This window comes from Falco biarmicus, chromosome 2 (genome assembly GCF_023638135.1).
Source record: "Falco biarmicus isolate bFalBia1 chromosome 2, bFalBia1.pri, whole genome shotgun sequence".
In the NCBI taxonomy this organism is placed as follows: Eukaryota; Metazoa; Chordata; class Aves; order Falconiformes; family Falconidae; genus Falco; species Falco biarmicus.
In genome coordinates this window covers 89,406,017-89,430,349 of record NC_079289.1, presented here as the reverse complement: position 1 = coordinate 89,430,349, position 24,333 = coordinate 89,406,017, and the positions used below count along the sequence as shown (strand labels likewise).

General features: G+C 39.2%; 1 protein-coding gene across 3 annotated transcripts in view; it reads right to left on the bottom strand.

Moving 5' to 3' along the window:
• Nucleotides 1–17,689, bottom strand: part of APOO (apolipoprotein O) — a 32,588-nt gene extending 14,899 nt beyond the window's left edge. The window contains exons 1-6 of one of the 3 annotated variants that reach the window (XM_056328112.1): nt 17,553–17,689; nt 13,218–13,328; nt 10,775–10,894; nt 8,050–8,104; nt 6,938–7,033; nt 3,251–3,342 (exon numbers count right to left, since the gene is read on the bottom strand). In XM_056328112.1, coding sequence (XP_056184087.1) covers nt 3,251–3,342; nt 6,938–7,033; nt 8,050–8,104; nt 10,775–10,894; nt 13,218–13,328; nt 17,553–17,561 — 483 coding nt within the window. In that variant the 5' untranslated portion in view covers nt 17,562–17,689. Of the gene's footprint in view, nt 1–3,250; nt 3,343–6,937; nt 7,034–8,049; nt 8,105–10,774; nt 10,895–13,217; nt 13,329–14,067; nt 14,284–15,100; nt 15,165–17,552 lie in introns of those variants that run through there. The other 2 variants (XM_056328113.1, XM_056328111.1) reach the window with 2 other exon arrangements.
• Nucleotides 17,690–24,333: the final 6,644 nt, after the last annotated feature.

Sequence of the window (24,333 nt, the reverse complement as noted above, 5' to 3'; positions counted from 1 at the left end):
TCATACAAAGAGTTCCTTTCAAAGAGGGATAAGTTTTTTCCATGCAGTCATCTGGATTTCTTAACTTCTGGAAGACAACAATTTCCATCTCGTTTGTGTTAAATTACAACATGCTAAAATACCATCTCTGTTCAATGCAACATTAAGTAAGTTTGTATGCTAGAATTTGAACAAACAAGTTCAAAAGTTAGACTGAGTGGTTCTCAACTGGGACTCTGAAATAGTTAGAAACTGACCTTGGGCCAAACACACCCCTACTAGGCACTACTGGGCTAGCATCAGCAGTCTCTAAAGCCTAATTTGCATGTAAACGAACTCCCACATTGTAATTCCACACAGGACCATAAGCATGTAACATTGACTATAACGTATGTTTTATGTCAAGGTTATCGAGCAGAATTATGGCTAGCAACTCTTTACCTATATTGCAGGCTGAGAAACTAAACTGAGAATCTTCCAGCTTTTCTACATTTACATTGTTAACCAAGTAGTCGTAGTGCAATTTCACAAGCATTTCATTCTGCTGTAAATGTGGACCAAGTGACCCCAACTCCTCCTTTTCAACCCACAGTTCTGTAATCACGTCATGCTCTCAGTTATGTCAGTACAACTGTTTATGCCTTACAGGCTGAACTGGGCAAGTGACAAGGTATAGGTTCAAAAGACACAGCAATAATTTAGTTAGTTGATAAAGAAATAAACGTAGGTATTGGGAAGCTGTTCTTCCTTTCAAGTAGGTGAGCATAACACACAGTACTTTAGAAAATTTGAGATGTTCTAATAACAAGGAACAAAAATTAATTCTAATGATAAGGAGAGTGATTTAGGTAACTTCATAAGGGAAAGTTTATTCCAGATAGAAGATAAACCACAATAAACACAAAACATTTTGAGTGTATTATGATTAGCTAGAAAGTAGTAGCGTTCTAAAACACTAAAGTTCCACCAGACCAAAATAAAGTTTAGTATTAAATTCAGTTCCCTTACCACACATACAGTCTGACCATTTGTTCAGAGTGATACAAATTAAAGTAATACTAGCAAAGGAAATAAATCCTTTACAAATTTGTCATTTGTTAGAATGATTACTAAAGCAGGAAAAAAAGAAACAATGCACAAACTATTTTTTATCTCCAGTTAGATGAATAGTGTCTGAAAACTACATATTACCAATTATGAACTGTTGCTATAACTTCACTTTGCAACTCACATTTTAAGAAATTTTTTTCTTCCAGATAGATGCATCAAGTGTTGCACCTCAACTGCAAACACATTTTGCTGTGTTTATTTCCAACTCTCCAATGGAAAGTCTTTAATATAAAGGTGGGAAGGGTGGAGGACATAGACAAAACCCACCCAAAACTTTTTTTAGTCTTTTAAAGTACAGTCAAAACTGAAAGTTTACCAAACAAAGGGAACTATACCACTGTAAATAAAAAAAGCTGTGATGCAGTACTCAAATGTGGAAGAAAAATAAGAAGAACATAAAGAATAAATTCTAAAATTTATGTTCCAGAATATTTCATATACTGTTCTATTAACTTGGCAAGTAAGCCTTGTAGTGCAAGCATCCCTTTCTATGCTTACAGAAGTTTGGTGGGTTTTTTACAAGCTTATGAAACATTTCAAAGTAATTACTAGAGAGGAAAGTGCTTCCAATTTCAGATTAAAGCATAAAAATTATGGATATTAATATCTGCTTCAAACTTTGGTTAAAAAAAAAGTGCAGGTTAAAAAAAAAGTGCAAGAGATTAGAGGAACCAAAACAGTATCTAGGATATCACCCTCTTCACAGAAGTTTCCAAACTCTTATGTCTAGTGTCCTGACCAAGTCAACAAAGCTAAAGCTATTCCAATCAAGTTTCAGGCTCATGGTCTCATATCAGATTTTTCATTACAGTCAAACTAAGAACTGTGAATTAATCAAAGGGCAATCATGCACTTCAAAGTTTCCCTAAAACAAACACAGTATTGTGAAGCTGTTAGTAACAAATCCACAGTTAAGACTGAACTGAGCTTCTTTAAAAACAATAACATCAGTTTGAACACTGTTCAATCACTTCCCACTTCACTGTTCAGAAGACAACTAGAATTTGAATACAGAGTTTCCAACAGGAATGTCTAAACTTCTTACATTTTGATTATTTTTTTTCCTGCCACTTGCATAAGTTTCACTCCCTGAGAATAAGTCCACAGTAATATCTGTGTTCAGAGCATCTGAATCCCAGAAGCACTAAAAAGATTCCATTAAACATCAGGGTATGACCATGCTGGCAGAGTTCAAACCCAGCATTTTTTACTCTAAGTCAATGACCTTTCAGTTTTCAAAGAACATCATATGTTCTTGAATATCATATTTTCATCCTGACATCTGTGTTATTCACAAATCACTGATAACTGAATAATTTACCAAAGCCTGAAATATAAAGAATTTCTGATACACTAAAATATGTGCACTCTGAGTGGTTAAAGGCTGGATCTGAACAAGAATGTGGTGGAGAACTGAGGAATCTGTCAGTACAATTAAGTGTGGACAGCAAGGCATATGAACTGAAATCAGCAGGGGCGGTAAGCAACCGTCTGGTATCTTCCTCCTGCCTGGTTCTCCCCCCCCCCCCCCCCCCCCCCCCCAGGAAAGCCCTTAAGCAAGTGTAAGTTAACATTGTTTCTTACATGCCTGAAACAACCAACGGATGAATAGGAAAGGCATCTAATCAGCAGAATTCTCACACCATTCCAGAATATGCATGCTATCTTTCTTAAAATTCTATCCAACAAAAAGCAGAAAACATCAGTAGCAATGTTTCTCAAAATGTCATTCTCATGATTTCTCTATAGAATCTTCCCCGTCCCCTCCCCCCTCCTTCCTTCCTTCCTTCCAAACCCTGTTTTCATTTGCTCTCAAGGTATTTCAGGCTTCCTCAGTACAGCAAGTAAACACACAAACTGTACATACTAAGCATATTTACATTAATTTATAATTACTTGAGGTTAGAGATTCAGAAAAATAATTATGTTCCTCAAACTACACACACTACTGCCAATGTTAGAAAAAAAAAAGTCACAAAAAACCAGAATGTGTGATCATCTTTCAGCCTGGACTTTGTATTCTTTGACACAACAACTACCAATTTGTTAAGCGCCAAGCACACTGACAGGGCTTTTAAAAATGGATTATCAGTTAATTTGAAGGTAGGAGGCAATAATCAAAGTAAAAGACACTTCTCTAAAGAAAGGTATCATCACTGACCTTCGCAATAGCAACCGCTTGCTGAGGGTAATACAGGGAGGTACCAATACCCATGAGACCTGCAGGATACACTAACTTCTTTATTTTTGAGCCTGTTTCATAACAAAAACACAAAAAACCCACAACATGGTTAGCGTATATGCTAAGCAAGACAGCTGAATGGCCCTAACCTTTTATTTATAACCAAAACAATTTTATTAAATAGTTTAGCATGTTTTCTGTTCAGTCCTACTGGTTTCTTAAGAAACATGATTACTCTGATCCGTAATTATTCTTTTAACCTTTTTAAGAGAATATTTTTATTAACATATTTCCACAATGAAAAATAACTTACAGCTATATTTACTGTAGTAATACACAATTTATTTCAGTACTGAATAATGAACTAGAAGCCACAGTTAAGAGACATTTAAGAGAATTATACCAACTGATCCTCTTTTCTAAACTAAAAGGAAAAACTCGAGCAAAGAAATGTTAGGATAATAGCATTCTTTTGATACATCAAGCAGAACAAGAGTTGTTCCAATACAAACTTTGGAAGTTACCTTGCCTCACAAATATGGGCTATTCCACAACTGCTCTTATGAATAGTTTTTCTATTGGCAAAGCATTTGACAGTACTTTTGAAGTACTTACAATCATGCCTTATGCCCATTGCTCAGTCCACAACTAAATTTTGAACTTTTTAATAAATTTGAATTCTATTCAATTATACAAGTCTAAATTTAACTGCCTGAAAAGGTCAACCTCTCACCACAGCTGGCCACAGGTTGTGTATCCTGGCCAACCAGTGACAATATGCGTTACTGAATCAGTTACAGGGCATGCTGCAATTTATGCAATCAGAAAGGAACATAGAAGGGAGCAGGTAAAGGAGAAAAGCAAACAGAACAGGAGAAGAAAAGGTCTTTGAACAGACATACAGGAGTCAGGATGCAGGAGTTCTGTTCCTCAGAGAGCAACCTGTTCTATATGCAAAGCCACATGTTCTTCTAATAAAGGAATAATCAATTTTGAAACACTAAACACTTCTAACATGCATTTCCTCTTCAACGTACATATGCTCATGATGAGATAAGAAACTCAGCAGTAAGCAGATACATTCATAAAGCGATGCTGCTAGTCTTGTGAAGAGGGAACTTGGTATCAATTAGCTATAAGAAAGCACAAAAAAGGCAAGCTTGATTGCATCTTTACAGTCAGAAAAAAACCCCAACACAGTTCTGTTATAATTTCTGGGAATAAGGAAATCTCCTTTAGTGATCGACTATCAGTGTGCCTACTGTATCACTTTAATATCTTAAACTATTACTTTATTCTTAATGCCTTACAGCAGGCTGCTACCTGCTGGAGATACCCATTAGAGGGAAGGTCAGGAATACTCCCAAATCCATTACAGAACTACTCAAAAGCGTGATGGTGTTCTCCCCCTGCCCCCAGCCTGACCTTCGTTTCCCATAACCCTGCTCAGTTATCAAGCAGCAGTCATCAAGGGTGTGTCTGGTCACGATGGTTGCCTCTGGCTCACAGTGGATTCAGGGGGGATGGAAAACACCACCGCAGCCCAGGGCTGATTTGGGCAATGCGCCCACCTAACCACAGTGCTGGTCAACGTCCGACTCAAGGCAAACGTGGAAGAAACTAACTTCTGCAGCTGGTACGCAAATATGACCGAGTCAATCATCTCACCCCATAAACAGCGAGCAGCCCAAGAGCCCTTTGTGCTCTCCTGGATGGCAGCAGGCTGCACAACAGGATGTCCCTTTGAGTAGAGATGGCCCTCAAGGTTACACCTGCCACAGAGATCCCTTACTCCTTGATACTGAGATACAACCTTAGCGAAGCTTAAAACATTTAGCAAGGTATCTTAGATTGCACACATACAATTCTTCAGACAAACTGCTGACCAAGTCTAGGAGTAGGATTGGATCCAGCTGCACCTAGACTCCTCTGAGTTGGAGTTTAGAAAGCAAAAGGGTCCTCTCCGAACCTCAGAACTCAATGGGAGGGTCCTCCCAAAACGTCTGCCTTACCCTATCCTCTATGCAGTAAATAATAAAGTATACCTTGCCATCAAATCTTGTTAAACCACTGTCACATTTACTATCAAACTTTGTTAAAATTGCTGTTTTACATGAAAAAAATACATTGTTTCTTCACACTTGTGATTAACTGCATCACTCCACCCGCAACACAAGGTTAGAACAATTATCTTCAACAGCGTCTTAAACCAAGCTGGATGACTGCACAATATTCACATGATTAAACTCTGAAAACCATAATTCCTACTTAATAGGCAGCTGTATCTTCAAGTGTTATGGTTCAACCTGGAAGATGTTATCTGTACCTTCCAAGAGGGCAATTCTTCCAGTGAGACCAAGGGAGGAAGGGATAAAAAAATAAAAAAAAAAAAAAAAAAGAGATGACATTTTGTTCTAACCTTCTGTAGCATCAAAATTAAGGGGCACTTCCTTCTACAGTTTGAATTCTTTCTAGAAACAAGTCAGTATTGTAAACTGTAACGAGACAAAAAGTTTTAGAATTATGGCTCTCATCCTGAAAGTGTCACAAATCAGACACTTGTATTATGAAGGATGTATTTTATTTTTTTTTTTTTAAACTTAGGACCCTCTAATCTTTCAGATCCAGCCCCAAGACTGCAATTTCCACCACCTCCACCCATTTTGCTACAGTTGTAAAGGCTGGAAGCTGATCTCATTCATGATCACATAACTGAAGAAGCAGGAATTTGAAGAGAAAGAACTTCAAATGGGTAAAGTTGGAGACCTTGCTTTTCATTAAAAAAAATGGGGGTGGTGGTGGGGGTGGTGTAGCACTGCTTTCATCATCTTACTGAAAAATGTTTTGAGAAGTGCATACATTCACAAAGGGCTTTCCATTTCTACGTAGCCAAACAACACTTCCAGTTTGTTCAACATATACAGGCCCCACAAAGGTGTATTTTTATCAAAAACAAGGCCCCACTAGTATTTAAACTCTAGAACTTCACAGTTGTTACCTACAGTCTTCTTGTTGTGTTACTTCATTTCACTGTATTAAGAATATCTCAATACAAACACAAAATTCTTTTTAACAATTAACATTTTTAAAAACAAGATTTCTACGAAAGCATAAATGCCTTAATTTCTTCAACTAGTATGATGAAATTGACTATCACTTTTCTGTAGTGCAAAACGTGCATGTATGTAAAGCACACCCAGAGCTCATAAGTATTTTTGCTGAGTATCACCATCTGCAGCAGCTCTGTGCCTGGACATACAATACTTTGAAGGAACTTGAATAGAAAACTAGTTGTACATGTACCACAGTTCAGGAACCTCTGTGTTCTACCATAATTTATTTCTCTGTAGTTTTCTACAGTGACATATGCGATAAAGAACTTAAGCAATTAAGATTTTTAGGCTAAAAAAACTATCCTTTCCACCTTTTGCTATAATAAGCTAGAACTAGATTTCAGTCAGAAATACAGTATTCATAAACAGTAACTGAACGTTATTACACACCTTTTAGATGAAGTCTCTTTGTCATTAGAGGTACACTGTAGAAATATGCTTGTATATTAAGTCAGATCTCATGCTTCACAATTAAAAAGTAGCATCCAAAAAGCCCCAAATAAATTACTTATCCCAAACCATAACATAAGCAGTTCAAAAGGTTCCCGCTCACCTCTAGCAAGAAACAATCCGACAATTCCAGCAAAACCTATCACACCAAGCCTTGGATAAAATCCAGCAGGGGGGTTTTGGAGAAATTCACAGCCCTCTGAAAAGAAGTCAGAACAAAGTGCCTTAATGTAACGTGAAAGTGTTTTTGTGATAAGGAATCATCAATACATGCTGGCAATTGTTACAAAACATAAAGAGTTATCAAAACACATTTAACTATCATGCACATTTTAGATTTGCTGGCATAAAATTCAAAGCCTTTGAGATCTTCTCTAGTGACACATGAATGAAACTGAACATCGTATTGTATTTACCAATTTTCATAGAAGCTTTTGTCTTTGCTCCTGGGCCATCTGTTTTGTTTTGCTCTTTTGCATCTCTATTATATCTTTTTCAAATTAGTGATAAAAACCTTTGCAAAATGGATTCTTACATCTACATGTTAACAAGAATTAGTTTCAGTAAAACACTGTACGAAAAAAATATCACAAAGGAACAACATAGCATAAACAACATTCACTCAAAGATGGGTGTCTGATGGAGGATGTAAAACTATGAAAAATCTTCCATACAAAGGAGTTCAAAAGACTGAGACTATTAAGTTTAAGGAGAAGAGGCACAGTTATCTGAAATGAGCTCTAGATAACATCCATGCTCAATCCTGCTAAGCCCAAGAAAGAAAGGATGCTTCCATTACCAAAAATAAATACAAATTATTTTGGACTAATTAAAAATTCTTAAGAAATCTAAGGAAGTAACCCAAAATGAAAAGGCTAAACATTACAAACAAAAGACCTAACACTTGCGACTACAAAGAAACACTGCAGGAACTTTCAGTTACTGGGCTGGGTGGGAATAAATTACGATGCTTTTTTCCTGCATAACTGTTGTTTTCAATGACACTGATAGACATAGATGCAGGCCTTGGATTTTAATTGTTTAGAAATGTAGTGTCAATGATTTACAAAGGAAATGTAAACAGATATACAGTGAAAATAAAGTAGTCTTAAGTGCATTGGAAACTATATATATGTTGCTTAATGGAATTCCCTTTTAACAGAAGTACAGTCCTACATTTTAAATTGCTAGTTAAGAAAACTAGAGTTGATTTACCTCTACCATGCTCAACAGCTTTTTCTAATTTGGGCATAGCTTTGGCATAAAGATCCTAAAAAAAAGAAGAAAACAGCAATAAATAGACACCAACTAAGTAAAATATTAACTACAGATCGTAACTGACCTGATTGGGGGTGGGGGGTGCGTGGGGAAGAAAAAAGTGTTGGATCACTAAAATAACTTTTGATTTCCACTTCCACCCTTCACTTACAGGGCTATGCTTGCTCAATGTTATGTTTCGCATGACTTACAGCTTTTTCTCAAAGTAGTCTTTGGACACAGATGAAAAACAATGCCTCAAAACACAGAAGTCAACTTCAATATTTCATTGAGCTCCTGATCAGGTAGCTGAATCTCAGGTTTCTCAGTGTATGTAGGTATCACAAAAATACCTGAGTTTATGCAAAGAAAGAAAGTACACCACCGTAATAAACTCCTTCCTAGCACTTCACAGGGGTACACGACTCATTCTGCAAGCTGATAAACTTCACTTTCCAAGAGACTAACTCAGGCTAACAAAACTGCACTTCTGAAATTACTTGGAAAACGAGATGTCCTAATAATGTCTACAGTAAGCCAAAGAGCACTGCATCAACCCCACAAACTACTTGTAGATTCTTTTCCAGACCGAAAATATGCAGGAGGTAAAAGAATTCACATAGCCTTTTATCTAAGTAGAGGGAAAAAATCCTCAGTAAGAGCAACACTGCTAACTGTTGTTATGCTACTAAACCTCTGGAGAGACAGCCTAAGACTGTCTATCAGAACAAATTCATAAGCATGTATCCCCAAAGCTGAGTACAGTCTCGCAATACCACTTGAGCTTTATCTGTGCAGAAGTGAAAGCAGTTGTTTAGGATACGGCATGGGGGTAATATCTTCAGAACTTTCATTTCCTCACTGGCAAGACTGACTTTGGAAACAAAACAAAACAACTTGTCATGAAAAAAAGTGTCATCATGTGACACACAACGTTAACTCTAAAGGGATGTTTGTCTTATTACAAGCCAATGAAAAAAGAATATGCTCTAAAACCCCCAGAGACTAAGTTTGATTTTCTGTCACAGCTCACACAACCGGCTCATTTCTACACTGTGTTTTGAACTGACTTTCCACTCCAGTTAAACAAGCAATTCTGAAAAAGTTAAATGTATATACAGACATAACCAATTTTATTCTCATTAACCTGTGTTACGTTTTTAATCTTAAAGATGACTGAGACAAACCTAAAATATTATTTTCTTTAACACAGCAAGGGGTGGGGGAGAGGCAAAACCAAAACGATCTCTGACTACAGTTAAGCAAGCAAGATGACCCCAAACCCATAAAGTTTACATGCCCACTTCATAAAATGAGTCAGTAAACCACTGCCAGGAAATGGCTTGTTGTGTGGGAGCAGAAGAGCACATCTTATGTAAATGATCGCCACACAGACAAAAAAAATAAAGCAAATAGGAATACAACAGGCTAGCGAGACAGAGGACTGTTCAAGGCTTACCTACGTTTAGTCCAACTGGGCAGCTAACCTCTCTCAAATTTCATTCCCGGTTATGGTTACCGCAGGCAACCAAACAGAACTCATGCGTTTAGGAGGTCAGAACTCTTAACTACACTGCAGAAAATCCCCATTTTCCTTGAAAACTAAAGTCAGTACTCCTGCTGGTGCCACTTTAGAAACACACCGCTAGACTGAATAACCCCAAATATTACTGAAAAAAACATTTCAGTACTGTTAAAGGATAGTACCACAACACAGAATGTCTAGGCAGAAAGGACACCCTCATCTGAATGGCTTGGCTTTCTACGAAGAACTGGAAAACCAGTTTGCAGCTTAAGATTAGGATTCACAATAGCCAGAGTGCAAAGTAGGGAAACACTTAAAGTTGCCAAGAGGCAACCAGATGACAAGGATGCCCTTGCTTCAAAAGTAAGCTTCAACATTTGCTGGGTCAGGAAAGAGCAAGAAAGTTCTGCAATCTAGTATCAACAATTTAGACCCTGATTACAAAATCCTGGTTTTTCTCTATGCTGCAAAAACTACTTTTATATTTAATAACTGTTTAGTATAAATACGTTACCTAATAAAATATATAAGAAAGTTTTGGGGTAAGGTCTGGGGGGGGCTAGGCTTGCCACTACTAGTGGCCTGGGATTTTCTGTCTTCCAGAGAGCTGTATTCCTTCCCTCAACATCCCAGTTCAACAAATACTGATTTATTTTCTGCAAAGTTGTGTTTTGTCACAGTTGCAGTGAAGACAACTTGGTATTGCTGCTCCAAAGCACACTGCTTGGTAATTTAAGGCCTTCTCCTTCAGCATGGAGAAAGCAAATTTAAGCACTCTCCTGTATTCCTCGCTCACAGGACAGTACCAAATCCAGACATCCATAGATACCTTTCAGCTTAAATTTTATTTCAGATAACAATTCTAAGCTTTACTTAATTTTCTTTTAATTATTTTGGAGGAATAGAAAATGTGAAAAAGCAGTTGTTTATTTCAGCAAATTATTAGAAAGAAACAACTGGTTTTGTGTGAGGAGGGGGTAAATATTATAACCTGAACCATGGAAAATTTTAACTAACACAGTGTTTTGGAAAAATGCCTGTAGAGCTACCGCCTTTTACTTTGTTTCTATCTATTAATTCTGTCTCAAAAAAAGAAAAATCCCAGCTCAACTGTTATCACAGAGAACTACTACCGGATGTGATATAAAACCATTATACCTGACACCAGGCTGTATATGGCTCCATAACATGCCGTAAACGCGAAACCCCCTCTTCCAATTGGGTTTGTGGATTCTCCACATATTTAGTCTCACAAGCTGGAGAGGAGTAGAGTGACAGCTGTGAATATTAGCAAACAAGAGGTTAAAAACAAAGGTGTAATTGTGTAAGTAGGTCTTCAGGGCACGAACAGGCTAACCGGAGAACACCTAACATGGAGCTTAACATGGTACTTACAACATAAACAATGCATAAGAAAAATTCAGGTACAGCTGTGAGACAACCACTGTGAGCAAAGTTTAATTATATGCTATGACGAAGATGACTTTTAATTGCTATGCAATTCATCCATAGCTGCTATATGATCCAAGTCACAGGTTATAAATTAATATTAAAGTAGTTTAATAAGAACACAGAACATAATTGTGAAAAATGTTTCTGGTCTTAATCAGCACTTCTAGTTCCCAGTTAACATACTAAATGTACTAGAAATCACAATCGATCATTTTCTATATTTGCACAAGCCATCATTAAAGAGTCTAAGTAGCTTCTACAAAAGGTAACATCCAATACAAATTTGTCTGTTTGTTACTGAGCTGGAAAATGGTATGACATCCCAATGTTGCAGTCATTAACCACATCAGCAACTGACAGCATTAATCGCACCATGGGGCTGAGCAAATAGGAACTGTAACGTCCACCCAAAATACAATGGGCATCTTCACATAATAAATACTAAACCACCATATTTAGGGTTTAGCATCACAATTTATTAAAATTACCTAAACATACTTTAAACTGTATTCTAATAAAAAAAAAAAACCAAACAAACTAGTCTATACTGTTGAAAATGAACAGCAAAACTTAGATCAAAACAAAACCTGATAAAATTCCTAGCAGTTTATATATGACACTGATGTTTAGTATGAAGAGCTTACATTTTATACCACATTTAGCAGTCTATTATAAACTGTTTACACATATTATTGCATCAATGTGTAGCTAGCCTTCTTTTCAAGGTAAGTTGCAAAACAACTGTATATGCTAATAAAAAAAGCTGCTAACCATAACAAAATACATAGTGACACAGAATTTTTCAAATAATTCGATAACTCATGCAGCTGTACTTCCCATAATGTTTTGAAAGACAAGCATTTTAAGTCTCATTTCCCTTGGAAATCCAGTCATCTCTGGCAACCCCAGACACAATCCATTTAACTTTGATCCTGTTAGCCTAACAGCCAAGTCTGGCACAAGGTCATTCCCATACATTTTCTGAAACTAGACAGCTAACAGAGTACAGTTCCAAACTAACACACTCTGTGAATGGTAAGAAAGGCAGCCAGAACGCCACAGTCTGCACATTCTGCTTTGCTGAAGCTGATGGGCAAGCCAATTATTCAGCACATATGTAACCTGAAACTGCTGCTTCATTACTGACTCATGCCAGTGGTGGTGTAGGGCACGCGATGGCCCAAACTAAGGTTACTTCACTGGGGTGAAGCCAGGAGGCTGCTTCAACTATTGATCCTCTCATTATGCAAATTAGCTGCCCATGCAGACACATCCAAAAGACTTAACTATACACAAAATTGTTTCATTTATTTTCACTGCTCATGTAACAACGCATTAGCTTAGGTTGAAGTACTTAGTTTTTAAACAACTACAAACTCTCACGGATATAAAGCTGTCTTTAGTTATGAACTACAATTTTTTTTTGGTTTTTTTTCTGTTGAAGCCTGTTAAAAGCCTATGCAACAACAATGGTGAGTCTACACTTTGGCATGGTGTTTTGAAGCCCTTGTGATATGATATTTGTAACATCTTAGAGAAATAAACTAACAGGTTTTTATTATCACTACTTATTGTATTTGTTGTTGCTTACGTCTGAATGCTGTACAGAAAACTGATAGAATTCTGTAGGCTACTATATCTGACTCAAAGCACCGCCAGACAAGAATTTTTCCTGTAAAAAAGAGATTTTTTTTAGAAATAAAAACTTTTGATTTGCTGTTTTACTGGAGAACATAAACAAAATTTTGTTAGAATTTGCCAACAGTACTTGCAATTAAAAAATACACGATGTTACCTGGATAAAAAACAAATAAAATATGCCTGTGCATTTGATACATGACCACCAGTAAATCTACAAACATGAAAAGGTAATTTCTGAATGAAGAAGGATGTAATGCAGGAAAAAAATCATACACACAAGCAAGCCTGACGTTATGAAGCAGAGGGCATCAAATGCAACCCTCAGATAAAAAAAGCAAAACCATAGACATCTCTATTACTGCAAACTGAGAAGCAAGTTTAAAGGCAAGAATACAAAAGGTGAAGAGATGTACCTAAATGCTTTCATGCATCAAAATACAGTGTCTTTCAGAATTCTGTAGGTATTTCCACATAGATAGAAGAGCACTAGGGCTATAACCATACCTACCTCCTCAATTTTCAGCAACTCCTTTTTGGAAGTCTCCTTCTCTGAAGAGGAAGCATAAACCTGGATAGAGAGCAAGCTCAGGCTAACAGGGGTGGCCCCCTGCCGAATTACCTAGAAATATTACAGGAAAACATGTAAACCATTAAATTCAAACAAAACAGCAACATATCTGAACACATCCATACAGACAATGTTTATATCCCCATATGGTAACAAGTGATATATCAACGATGCTTAGAAGTCAGGAGAAAGGGGAGTTGCTGGTACACAATCTCATACGCTCAGGTACTCAAATGATAACACCTAAATTATTCAGATGGCATCTGGAAAAGCCTAAGGCTAAAGGAGACAGTAGATATTTGCATCTCACAAAAAGATGTTTTCTTACTTGAAACATAGTATCTATACTGAGAAAGTTAATGAAAATTAACATTATATTCATATTTTGAACAACCTTGTGAATGTTCGTAACACCTCCATTTTTCCACAGTTAGTACCAAGAAGTTCAGCATTTTATTATCTGCATCTAGATTTAGGGAAAAAAATGAGAGCATCAGAACACAATCATTGCTTTCTAAGAATTTTAGGAATGTCTCCTGTTTTTCTGTGAGAAACATGAATTACAGTGCATGACAGATACCTGACTGGCTTTGAATACTTCAGATTCAATCCAGTCATACAACACAACCACCACGAGTAAGGTGGATATAAGTCTTCCTATATTTAGGACCTACACTGAATTCTGTTCCTTAACTGGAGAGACTGCTTTAACTTAAAAAAACCAGAAGGTAAAAATCTTAGCTGTGTAGTGAATCAAGAATGCACAGAAAGCATTTTCCAACAAATGCACATCCTCATCAACAGCAACGCTTAACTCAAGAAACTGCAGTTCAAACGGGAAACCTTTCAATGCCTCATTCATGTTACTGCTCCGATGAACTTGTGCAGTTACAACCGCCTGCGTTTTGTTGTGTCAGGTTACAGCGCCAGTGGGTCTCACAGCCTGCTGCCACCAGACTGGCGAGGTCTGGCTCTGCTGTCAGCATCGGTTCCCAGAAGTCCTGCTGCTCACCTTGCCCTAGCTTTGGCAGCCAGACGCTTCCACCACGAGGCAATTCACCTCGCCAATTTGGCAAAAGATTAATCCTGAAAAAGAAGTGGAGAGCTTTGTGCGGGCTTAGTGTGTTGAAGCCATCCATGAAACAGCCTGAGAAGCACAAGAGGAACTGTGTGGCCAGGGAAGAGGGGATGAAAAAGCAGAAGGCAGCAAGCCCTCTTCCTTTTCAGAAACAGTAAGGGTACATTACATTGACCTAGCTGCTCGTGAAACTGAAGGCTTGGTCAAACCAATACATCCTTCATGCTGTTACGACAATAATTGACCTAGCCATGGGACAGTTACTCTGAAACTTTGTTTCTGTCCATGAATAACTTTAAATTTATCCAAACCACATGCTTATCATATACAGATCAGCATTTGCAGCTTTAATTTCTCCCACTGCTTTGCCGATGGAGTATTTATTACATGTAAGCATGAGACTCCCCAAACTCAACATTAAGACTATAGAGTTGTCAAACTTCCTGAAAATGTTCATTTACGTGTAGAGAAACAGCACACAAGAACTAGGTCATAGGGTTGCTTTTCAGAAGGACATAAGGGTTCTGATGAATCAAAGGGTATGGAAAAACTTGCTTAAAATAGAAGTTTTTCCTTATTTGAATTTATAGACTTGTTATTACAGCACTATAATAAAACACCACAATAACTGGATCAACTCCTTCACAGCCAAGGAAAGACATGAATAATCTTTAGGAGTGTTTGCTTAAACAAAGACTTTTCACATACTTTCATTAGCCAAGATAAAAACATGAATGCCACTAACCATTAACAGCTGTAGAATCTATTTCCTCAATCTTTCCTTTTTTCACTGCAAAACTGTTCTGTCACTGAAAAGGCAAAAGTCTAAATGCATTTTCATGCTGAAAAATATTTTCAAACAGTGTAAACGATGCCAAATGTCACCAGCAGAAACAGTAAATCCAAGTGCTTTCAGTATTTCAGATTTTTATATAAAGACACAAACAGCACAGCGTTAAGAATGGAAACACCTTCATTTCGCAAACAGGTATCAGTGATCACTGAGCTACACAAGCCGAAACCATTAACCGTACACATCAAAATACTGAGGTGCAGATATTTTCCAAAGGTTTCATATTTACATTTTAAACAAAATTAACCACTAAAAGTGAAAGATTAATCTCTCCTTAAACACACTGTTCAAGCTATATTGCAATGGCTAAGCTTACGGGACAGATACAACCACTACTAACTAAACTACCATGTATATATGTACACACTAAAAGGTTTATCCAGCAGTATGAAAGATTAACCATTCTTGTTTTCAAAATTCACTTCAGGATCTCATTTCTTAATTCCACATTAACAACATATTACTAAACCAGCTGTGGTTTTTTGAGCTGTGCCTTCAGTCTGCCCGTCTCAGCCATTCAGTTGATACCAAAAAGTAGAGCTAACATTCTTTTTGCTAAGCAATGTTCTGCATTTACTGTAAGTAAAAAAAGATACCACGTTTACTCCTTTCTCTAGCTGAGTTCAACTTTACCTATAGAAACTAGATCACTCACAAGCAAATTTGATCTGAAAGCTGAAGGGGAAAAGACCATCATATTTCATCACCTCTTGTCTTGTTTTACTGTCTTTCTCAAAGTTCTGAATTCTTAACTAAAAAAAAATAATCCCTCAAGGAAGAATAAATCCTGTATTAGCTCTCAATACAAACAGGGGAACAAACAGCTGAAGATTAACTAGAACTTTTCTCATTTCTTCCTCTTGTCTGTGGTTTCTCAGTTACTGTTTTTGTCACTCTCAAAACTGGGGAAAGAAAGAACAAAAGGAAAAAAAAAGTTTCCTCAGTCATACTTTTGTGAAGGCTGTTATTTGTCCTAATGTTATGAAGCTACTTCATTTTTGTCTTCTTTTCCCTTCTTCCCTCCTATCTCTCAACTCCAACTGAAAAAACCAAAACCCAAACTCTGGAACACAGACATGAAGGAGAAGCAGCCACCTTACCCTTTCACTTTTAGAGGCAAAAAATTAGGTTGGCCCGAAGCACTGAAATCTGCCTAACCTCAATAGCTATACAGAAGTAGTAGTAGTATGCATAGTACCTAGATCCACAGGCTCACTCATAACCCCTTTAATGACGATTCTGTATCACTTATGGACTTCCGAATGATTCTGAGATAAAATCCTTAGATCAGAATTCCAGCAACTGTCCCAATGTTAAAGTAAAAAACAAAAAATAACAAAAAAACCCCCTAACAACAAAGCTGTGACAACAGAACAGCAAGTGTAGGCTGCTCAGCATATCAATATATACTGATATATTACAGAATTTTAACAAACAAAAAAAGGTATAAAGGAGAAAAAAATTTAAGACTCAAGTCACCAGGTTTTTTAAGAAAACCCTCCCGCTTCTTGAGCAGTCAGGCCAATTTGAATGAAACATACAGCTTGCTTTTAGCATGAACGGATCTGGGGCTCCTCTCATGATAAAGGCAAAGACCTTTGAGACAACTGCATGAGTTAAACCCGGATCACGCAAGTTTACTCCTTTTCACAGGGGAGACACAAGACGAGGGCAGCCCAAGCTGTATGAACCCAAACCCTGCAGCAACACTCACAGCTCCACGCTGCCGCATCCAAGAGGTCATTTTAAATAACGAACGTGGTGTTCATGTGTTTCTGTTTGTGCAACGCGGGCAGGACACACCACGCTGCAATGTTAAAAAAAGGGAGCTGCAACAAGATCAAGCAAACAGCTCCTCAGAGTCATAGACAAAGGACCCCGAGTGCAGGTGCCGCCGGGTAACACAACTTTTTGAGTACGGTTTTAGCCGGAAGGTGAAAAAATCGTTCGCCAGCACCAAGGCCTTCTTGCCAGGCCTCCACCGCCGCGCCTCGCCGCGCCAACCGAGCGCCGGGGACCCGCTCCACGCCGGGAGCGGCGCGCCCGCCCCCGGGCGCCTCAGCGCGGGGCCGGGCCGGCCGCGCTGCCGGGCCGCCCCCTGCCGGCCTCGGGTGTCCCCAGAGCGAGGGCCCGGCGGCGCCGCAGCCACACTGCTGCCTCCGCGGGCGCCGGCGCCTCCCGCGGCAGGCGGCGGCGGGGCGCGAAGGGAGGGGCCGCCGCCTGCCTCCGCCCGCTCCCCCCGGGTGGGGACGGGCGCGGGGAGCCCTGTCCGCGGAGCGGGGCTGCGAGGGGACGGCCGGGGAACTGCAACGGCCACGAGCACGGAGAACGACCATCTCCTCACCTTGAACATGGCGGTGCCGAACGAGCGATTCGCACCGGCCGCGTCGCTGCGCCGTGACGTCAAAAAGACTCGCCCGACGGGGGGCGGGGCGGGAGCTCTTGGGCCAGCCCCAGCGGCCGGCGCGGCCCCGCCCAGAGGCGCCACGGTAACCTGGCAACGCCGCGGGGGCGGGGCCTCACCGCCCCACGCGCTGGCGCCTTCCGAGGCCTCAGCAATCCGGGCTCGGGCCTGGTTGTGCGTCAGCGCGGTCTGTAGGCTGGGAGAGGCTCGGTAATGGAGCATCTCCTGAATTTCAGCCCCTGCACGGCAGGAACATCTCTTTAAAACTCGTTTCCTAAAAAACCCAAGTGCTGGCGTGCTGAAAGGCCGTGCCTGCTGCCCTCCGTGCCCGCTGCTCCCTGGGCTTGCTGCCCCCTATGCCCACAGCCCCCTGTACCCGCTGCCCCCCGTGCCCGCGGGCCTGGTGCGGTGACCCTCCCTGCTGCCCCTGTACGGGGCACTCAGGCACCTGGGTGTCTCAGTGCCGGTAGAATGTGGACGGGGCTAGAGTACGGGGATCGAGGTAGGGTTCCATGCTTTTCTAATCCCGAAACATTGAATTCAAAAAAGTAGAACTACCCTTTCCTCCACATCTTGATGCTCCTCAGCTTCTGCAGCCCAGGACATGGCATCTCCCTGCTCACTTGAGCAAGTTGGACAGGAGCAAGTTTTCTCCACTCACACCTGCTGCAAGGGACGGTCTCGCATGCATCCCATGCCGTCCGCCTTGCTGCTCAGCCAGAGAAGGGTATCAGAAATGCTGGGTACTAAATTCCTGTCAGATAAGATAAACCAAGGCAATATTCCATCCTGATTTAAATCACAGGAAATCTGTTCTCATCTTTATCAGTTAATAAACTGCTGCTTTGCTTCTTCAGATTTGCCAGTCAGGAGTTTCCACCTTTCACTGTGCTGAAGATCTTTCTGTGGCACTCAAGGCCAAGATGGCAAACACATCAGCAAAAAAAGAATACTGAGTCCATCAAAGGAGGTGACTTACTTCATGCTCCTGTGTCATCACTTTCTGACCAGTTACTTGGATCTTGGTGCTTGTTATTTTTAATATTTTGTAAGACATTTTATCCTTATACTTAATCTTGGTCGCATAATACCACATTTCAAATGAAACAAGTGCCTTGCTTTTACTGAATACCGTTCATTTTTCGGTAGCACTGAAAAATTACCTTGAAGCTTAAGACACAAAGATCCTTGACAGAATTAGCCTGTGTTCTCTGTTCAGATTGACTGTTAGGTATGGAAAATGCATGTTCCATAAGCTGTGTGCCACACACTTGCGGTCACAGTTCTGTTAGGGGGCCCATTCATCAGGACTTGGGGTAAAGGGGTGATTCAGGCTGCCAAACTTCTGAAACTTCATAGAAGCCTCTGCTGCCTGGGTACAGCCTGGATGTAGGCTCCAGCAGAGGCTTGGCAGCACCTGCATTCTACTTTGAAATGCACTCGCTCCATCACCTCCTCCTTCTCCCTGGCACTGGGAGAGAAGCCTACACTCCTCATTTAGACACATAAGAACACCAAGAAAAGTGTGGATTCACTCTTTATGAGCTTTTTCAGGTCCCCAAAAATATTACAGTAACTTCAAACAGTTAACTTTGATTTTAGAATATGAAGAATAGCACCTTATTAATCCTGGAAAACATAAAAAAATATTTACATAAAAGGTAAAGCACCTGAAGAACACGGTAGCAAACAGTTCAGCAGGAAGGGTATTGTGGATAGACAGACAAGGTACACACCCTCTTAGAATCTTAAATTTTCCTTTTGGTGGTAGATTTTTTTGTTCCTTCTTAAAGAAAATGCCTGCATTTCTTTACTGCAGTCTCTTTATAGACCTGATAGAGCCAGCTATAGCAGGAACAAGTATTTTCCAGACTGATGGGGATATGCTCAGCGTTACATTGAATTGCAAAATTGAATGATGCTTCTCAACAAACTGTAAAATCAGCAGACAGTCCTTCTTATTCATTGGCCCACTGGATTATTGTCAGGAGCAATTTGAGGTGAAATAAGAAGACTTCAGGCTTATGCCTTTTTAAAGCTTTATTATATTTTTCTGCTGTATTTCATAGGCAGCAGCTGATGCTTGCAAGGTAATGGTATGTCAGAAATACCATGAACAAAAGGTACAAGAGAAGATTCAGTACCCACACCACAGGGTAACAGATGACAATGCCATTTTATTACACATTTGGTTATGAAGATTCCCTTATTAGCGAGGAAGAGTTGTAACTAAAATGCATGTAAGTGACCAATGGGTGAAGAACGTTAATGGACCTCTTTCTCCCTTGCATTATACTTTACACAGCCAGTTATACCTGTGGAAAATAAGCTGTCAGGGTGTGGTAAATGTTTGTGGAAACTCGATTTTGCAGTATGACAGTGTTTGTGGAAGCACGGAGAGTGACTGCTTTGCAAACTACCCAGTCACCTTTCTTGATGCATTTTATTCTCAAGGAATTGAGAAAGAAAATATTCAAAGCTCAAAATGAGAGGAGAGCCCAGAAAAGGAGCAATGGCATTCAGGCCAGTAATGGCACCTCCTCTGTCTCGTTCTCAGCCAAAGCCAAGTCCCAGGCTGCGCATGGGACTAGCTGTTTCCCACTTTTACAGAGAATATTTCAAGTGCATTCTCTCCTTAAGTTTGGTACATGAGCAATAAAGAAAATTCCAATTGTTTCTGGACATACAATTATATATATATATGTTATAAACACTTTTTTGTGATCGATTTATATCCAGCCACTATACAGCAATTATTGATCGAATTATGTAACACAGAAATAAATACCTGAAGAACAGATAGTTGTTTTGTGAAATTTTTTAAACCAAGCAAATCAATCCACTCCAGCATCTTCAGTGCATTTTTTTCCTTTAATGTGGAAGTTCATCTTTAAAGTGATTGATATGACTGATTAGAAAGAATGGGAAAACCTTTATAAAGAAGAACAATACAAATACATTAGCTTTCATAGCATCAGAATCGTTTAGGTTGGAAAAGACCTTTAAGACCATTGAGTCCAACCATTAAACTGGCACTGCCAAGTCCACCATTAAACCATTCCCGAAGTGCCACATCTACACGTCTTTTGAATACCTAAGCAATTCTTATGGCCTGTGTATGGCTCTCTTACAGGCTACCAATAACGTGCATGAAAGCTCTACATACTTTGGTGGCAGGAGTAACTGCTGGAGGTGGTTATCTCTGCAAAAATTCCCTGGGAAAACAACCACATACGCCATAACACAATCCAAAACATTGTCAGACAGGTTTAAAAAGGAGCTGAAGTTTCTGCTCCCAAGGCCACAGAATGAAGAGCTTTGGCATGATTGACTCCTGGCTGTTTCTAATCTAAGAACCTATACCAAGTTTCAGCTTTATTTTGCACGCCATTATTTTTCGCTTTCCTTGGTAACTGGCTTTTGTAAATATTTGTGAAAGAAGTATTTTCTTTAGAAAGCTGCAGCCCAAAGAAGCTTGAAAATATTGCCACAGTTCATAAACTACATTAGCCCAGGCAGAGATACAATTTAACAAACTTGATCTCTAATCTTTCGCCTTAGCCATTGCCATCTGAGTTTTAATACTGTTGTGTTAGATTGCTTATATACAGTTGATTTTTTTGTCAGGAAAATAAGAACAGTCCTTTACTAGCAATACAATGACAGTTATTTGCCACACATTTACAGGTACAGTAGAAAAAAAAAGAAAGATTTTGTTGCACATTCCTGTTAAAATGTGAGTTTGTAACATTTCAGTTTATCTATCCATGCCCATCATTGGAAAAAATAGTAATTCTGAAAGACTGGCTTATTTTTACATCCTCCTTCATGATAAAACTTGTACATTTAAAAAAACCCAAACAACACATTTTGCCATGCATCTTTTATTCAGCAACATTAACAAATTTTTTAATACCATGACTTGCCAACTACAGTTTTGCCAGCTTACTTAGAATTTATTTTTGAAGTCTTTATTTTATAAACTGCTTTTCTTCCTCCTGCAACTTTTTTTTTTGTGTTAAAAGAATGCTGTTTGGCAGATCTCCCTGCAAATTCTTTTGAAAATATGTAGTTAATAGAACACAACTACAACGGTTCCAATAACTCAACTTTCAGTTGTTAAGCAGCTTCACGTAACACTGTGAGCCTTGCTTTCTAAAAACTCCACACAAAGCACAGTTGGAGGTGATGTGGCAGGTATACTAGCTTTTCTAGAGTCAGTCTCCAAAGCACATGATCAGTTTCTCACATTCCTGTCACTTTTAGCACATATTTATTAAACAGCTAATTGAAGTGGCTTTTATAGGGGTCCATGATGAGGGACGTTTCCCAGTGTCTTTATGAAGGGAGTATAGTTTGCATGTTCATAAGAATACCCTTTCATTCTTTCTACTTTATTCACTTCCTAACTCAAAAAGAAAACCAAACCAGAAAGAGGTTGAAAAGACTTCTGTATTTAATGGTACTATTTTATTTGGAGTGAAACTTACCTGTGCTTTTGCTTTTCATGCTTAAGGTGGGTCATTTTTCACCGTTTGTCAGAGATGCTATTTTGGCAGCCACGAGGCCTGAAGTCATACATTCAGAAAGTAAGTTGAATGTTAAGGACAGATGCCACTGCAGAGCTCTGCACTTTTCTGCTGACCTACCTTTATTTGCAGCAAAGGCGTTACTGCTTTCACATCTGGGGTAAGCCAGGACTTGAAATTCAGCATGTGCCGTCTCATCACGTCACATTCTGACAGCACCCAAAATATACTCAGTGCTTTCCAAATAAAGATCCTTTATTCTAAGACAGGGGACAGGTAGAAAAGAGAAATACATAATGCAAAAAAAACAGCGTAATCCAACTGCATGTAATTTTACGTTTGATATTGCTATGGGTCAACACCCAACCAATACAAATCCTTGACTTCTCGCTGCAGCCATCAGTAGCTCTAGTCCCACATTTTTCAGTTACTCACTTTCAGCAGTGATGAGTAACTCTTCTGTTAACAAGCTGTTAACACTACCAACAGGCACGTCAGCTGATGTGTGGTGTAGCAATTTCTTCTAAAGCACAGATATGTGCTACCATTAGCAGTATCTTTATGATGCTCTTAAGCACCCATCACAGCAAAGTCCAACTCCTTTCAAAATTCCAATGCATCTCAGATTTTAGTGAAGCTGGATGCATTTTGGAAATTAACTGAGCCTAAAAGATGAAAGGTACTGCATCTGTTGCCAGTCTCTTTAGGTATTTGGTACATCAAGTCTTTTTAGCTTAAAAATTATTTTCACAATAATCCTTCATTTCTCAGCAAAGTGCTGTAAATATCTTTACCTCATTTGCTTATAAATGTATTGTCATCAGTATCTTCACAAATATACATATTAAATGTAGTTGTTTACTTGAATGACAGTTTTAAGTCTAGCAAATAATTTCTCATTAAAGGCATGCATTCCTTCTTTTACTGTGCTGCCCCTTTAATAATTAACAGTGACATGCTGAGCTTACTTTGTTATTTGTAGCTGACTTTTAGGATGATCATTTTTAAACGTTTTTAATTTCTATTTTACTTTCTACCACAGCACAATACAGCTCCCCCATGAATGAGAAGCAGAACGTATTATATACTTACTATATATACAGACGCCATTACATGATTATTACAATCTATTACTGAAAGCATCCTAGTGTGTTCATTTTTGCTGTTAGGAATTGCATTCTGATGTTTCTAACAGTATCCATGCACACTTGTCAAAGCGACAGGAGTTACAGTGATATCCATGGGAACTGCCACTTGCACACACAGAGACCAGCTGGAGAACGTAGCATGTACCACGACCTGCTGTGTGACATCTTGCACAATGTAAGTTACTGAGAAATAGGCAAAGATTTGCGTACTTGAACAGTGAAGCCTGTACTTAATGTTGTTAGTTAACTCGACTTAAGCTCTGACTTGCTTCCCCGTTAAGCCCCGGCTTAAAGCACAGGATCCTAGGGACCTGAAGGACAGCAGGCTGTTCTGCAGGGGTTTGTGTGCAGCTTGAACAAGAGAGACAGAGCTGAGCAGCACATGAAGAATCACTGTTTCTTCTTCACTGATGCTGCCATTGTCATTTAATGTAACAGAAGAGCACAAGGGAAAACTTTTATCGTTCTATTCCTAGAAGGCAGAATTTGGTTTCATAGCTTTATTGGTTGTCTAGACTAACACCCTTTTTTGAGAGGAAAAGCCTGGTTTGGGCTTTTAAATATTTTTCTTTTCTAGATCTTAATTTGCATACAACTCATCAGTCTCCTCTTAATTTTACTCTTACTGGCCCACTACAGTGTCCATGCAGCCAACGTTGCTCTCCTCAAGCTCAACAGAAGCTAGGCAAAAATGAAAAGGGTGTACTTGTAATTGAGAAAGAATGAGAGGTATGAGGCAAAACTGGAAGCAAGATGCCCTTTTCAGGACATAATCCTGTGTTTCTGTGGAGAGCACTCATGAGCCAGGAAGCCCTACTACTATGGTACCAAAAAGTCCTTCCTTTTTGGTACCATAGCATTTGTTCAGGGTTGCTTTTACACCTTTCCATTCCTTTGCCTCACATTCATCAAAACCCTTCAGCTACTGCTTCCATTCTGGGGGAGCATTTTCCACAAAGGAGTAACACCTGACCTTACACTGAAGTGCTGAATGCTGAAGTGTTTGGGAAACTCCAGGACATTTTCAGAAGTCTTTCACAATCA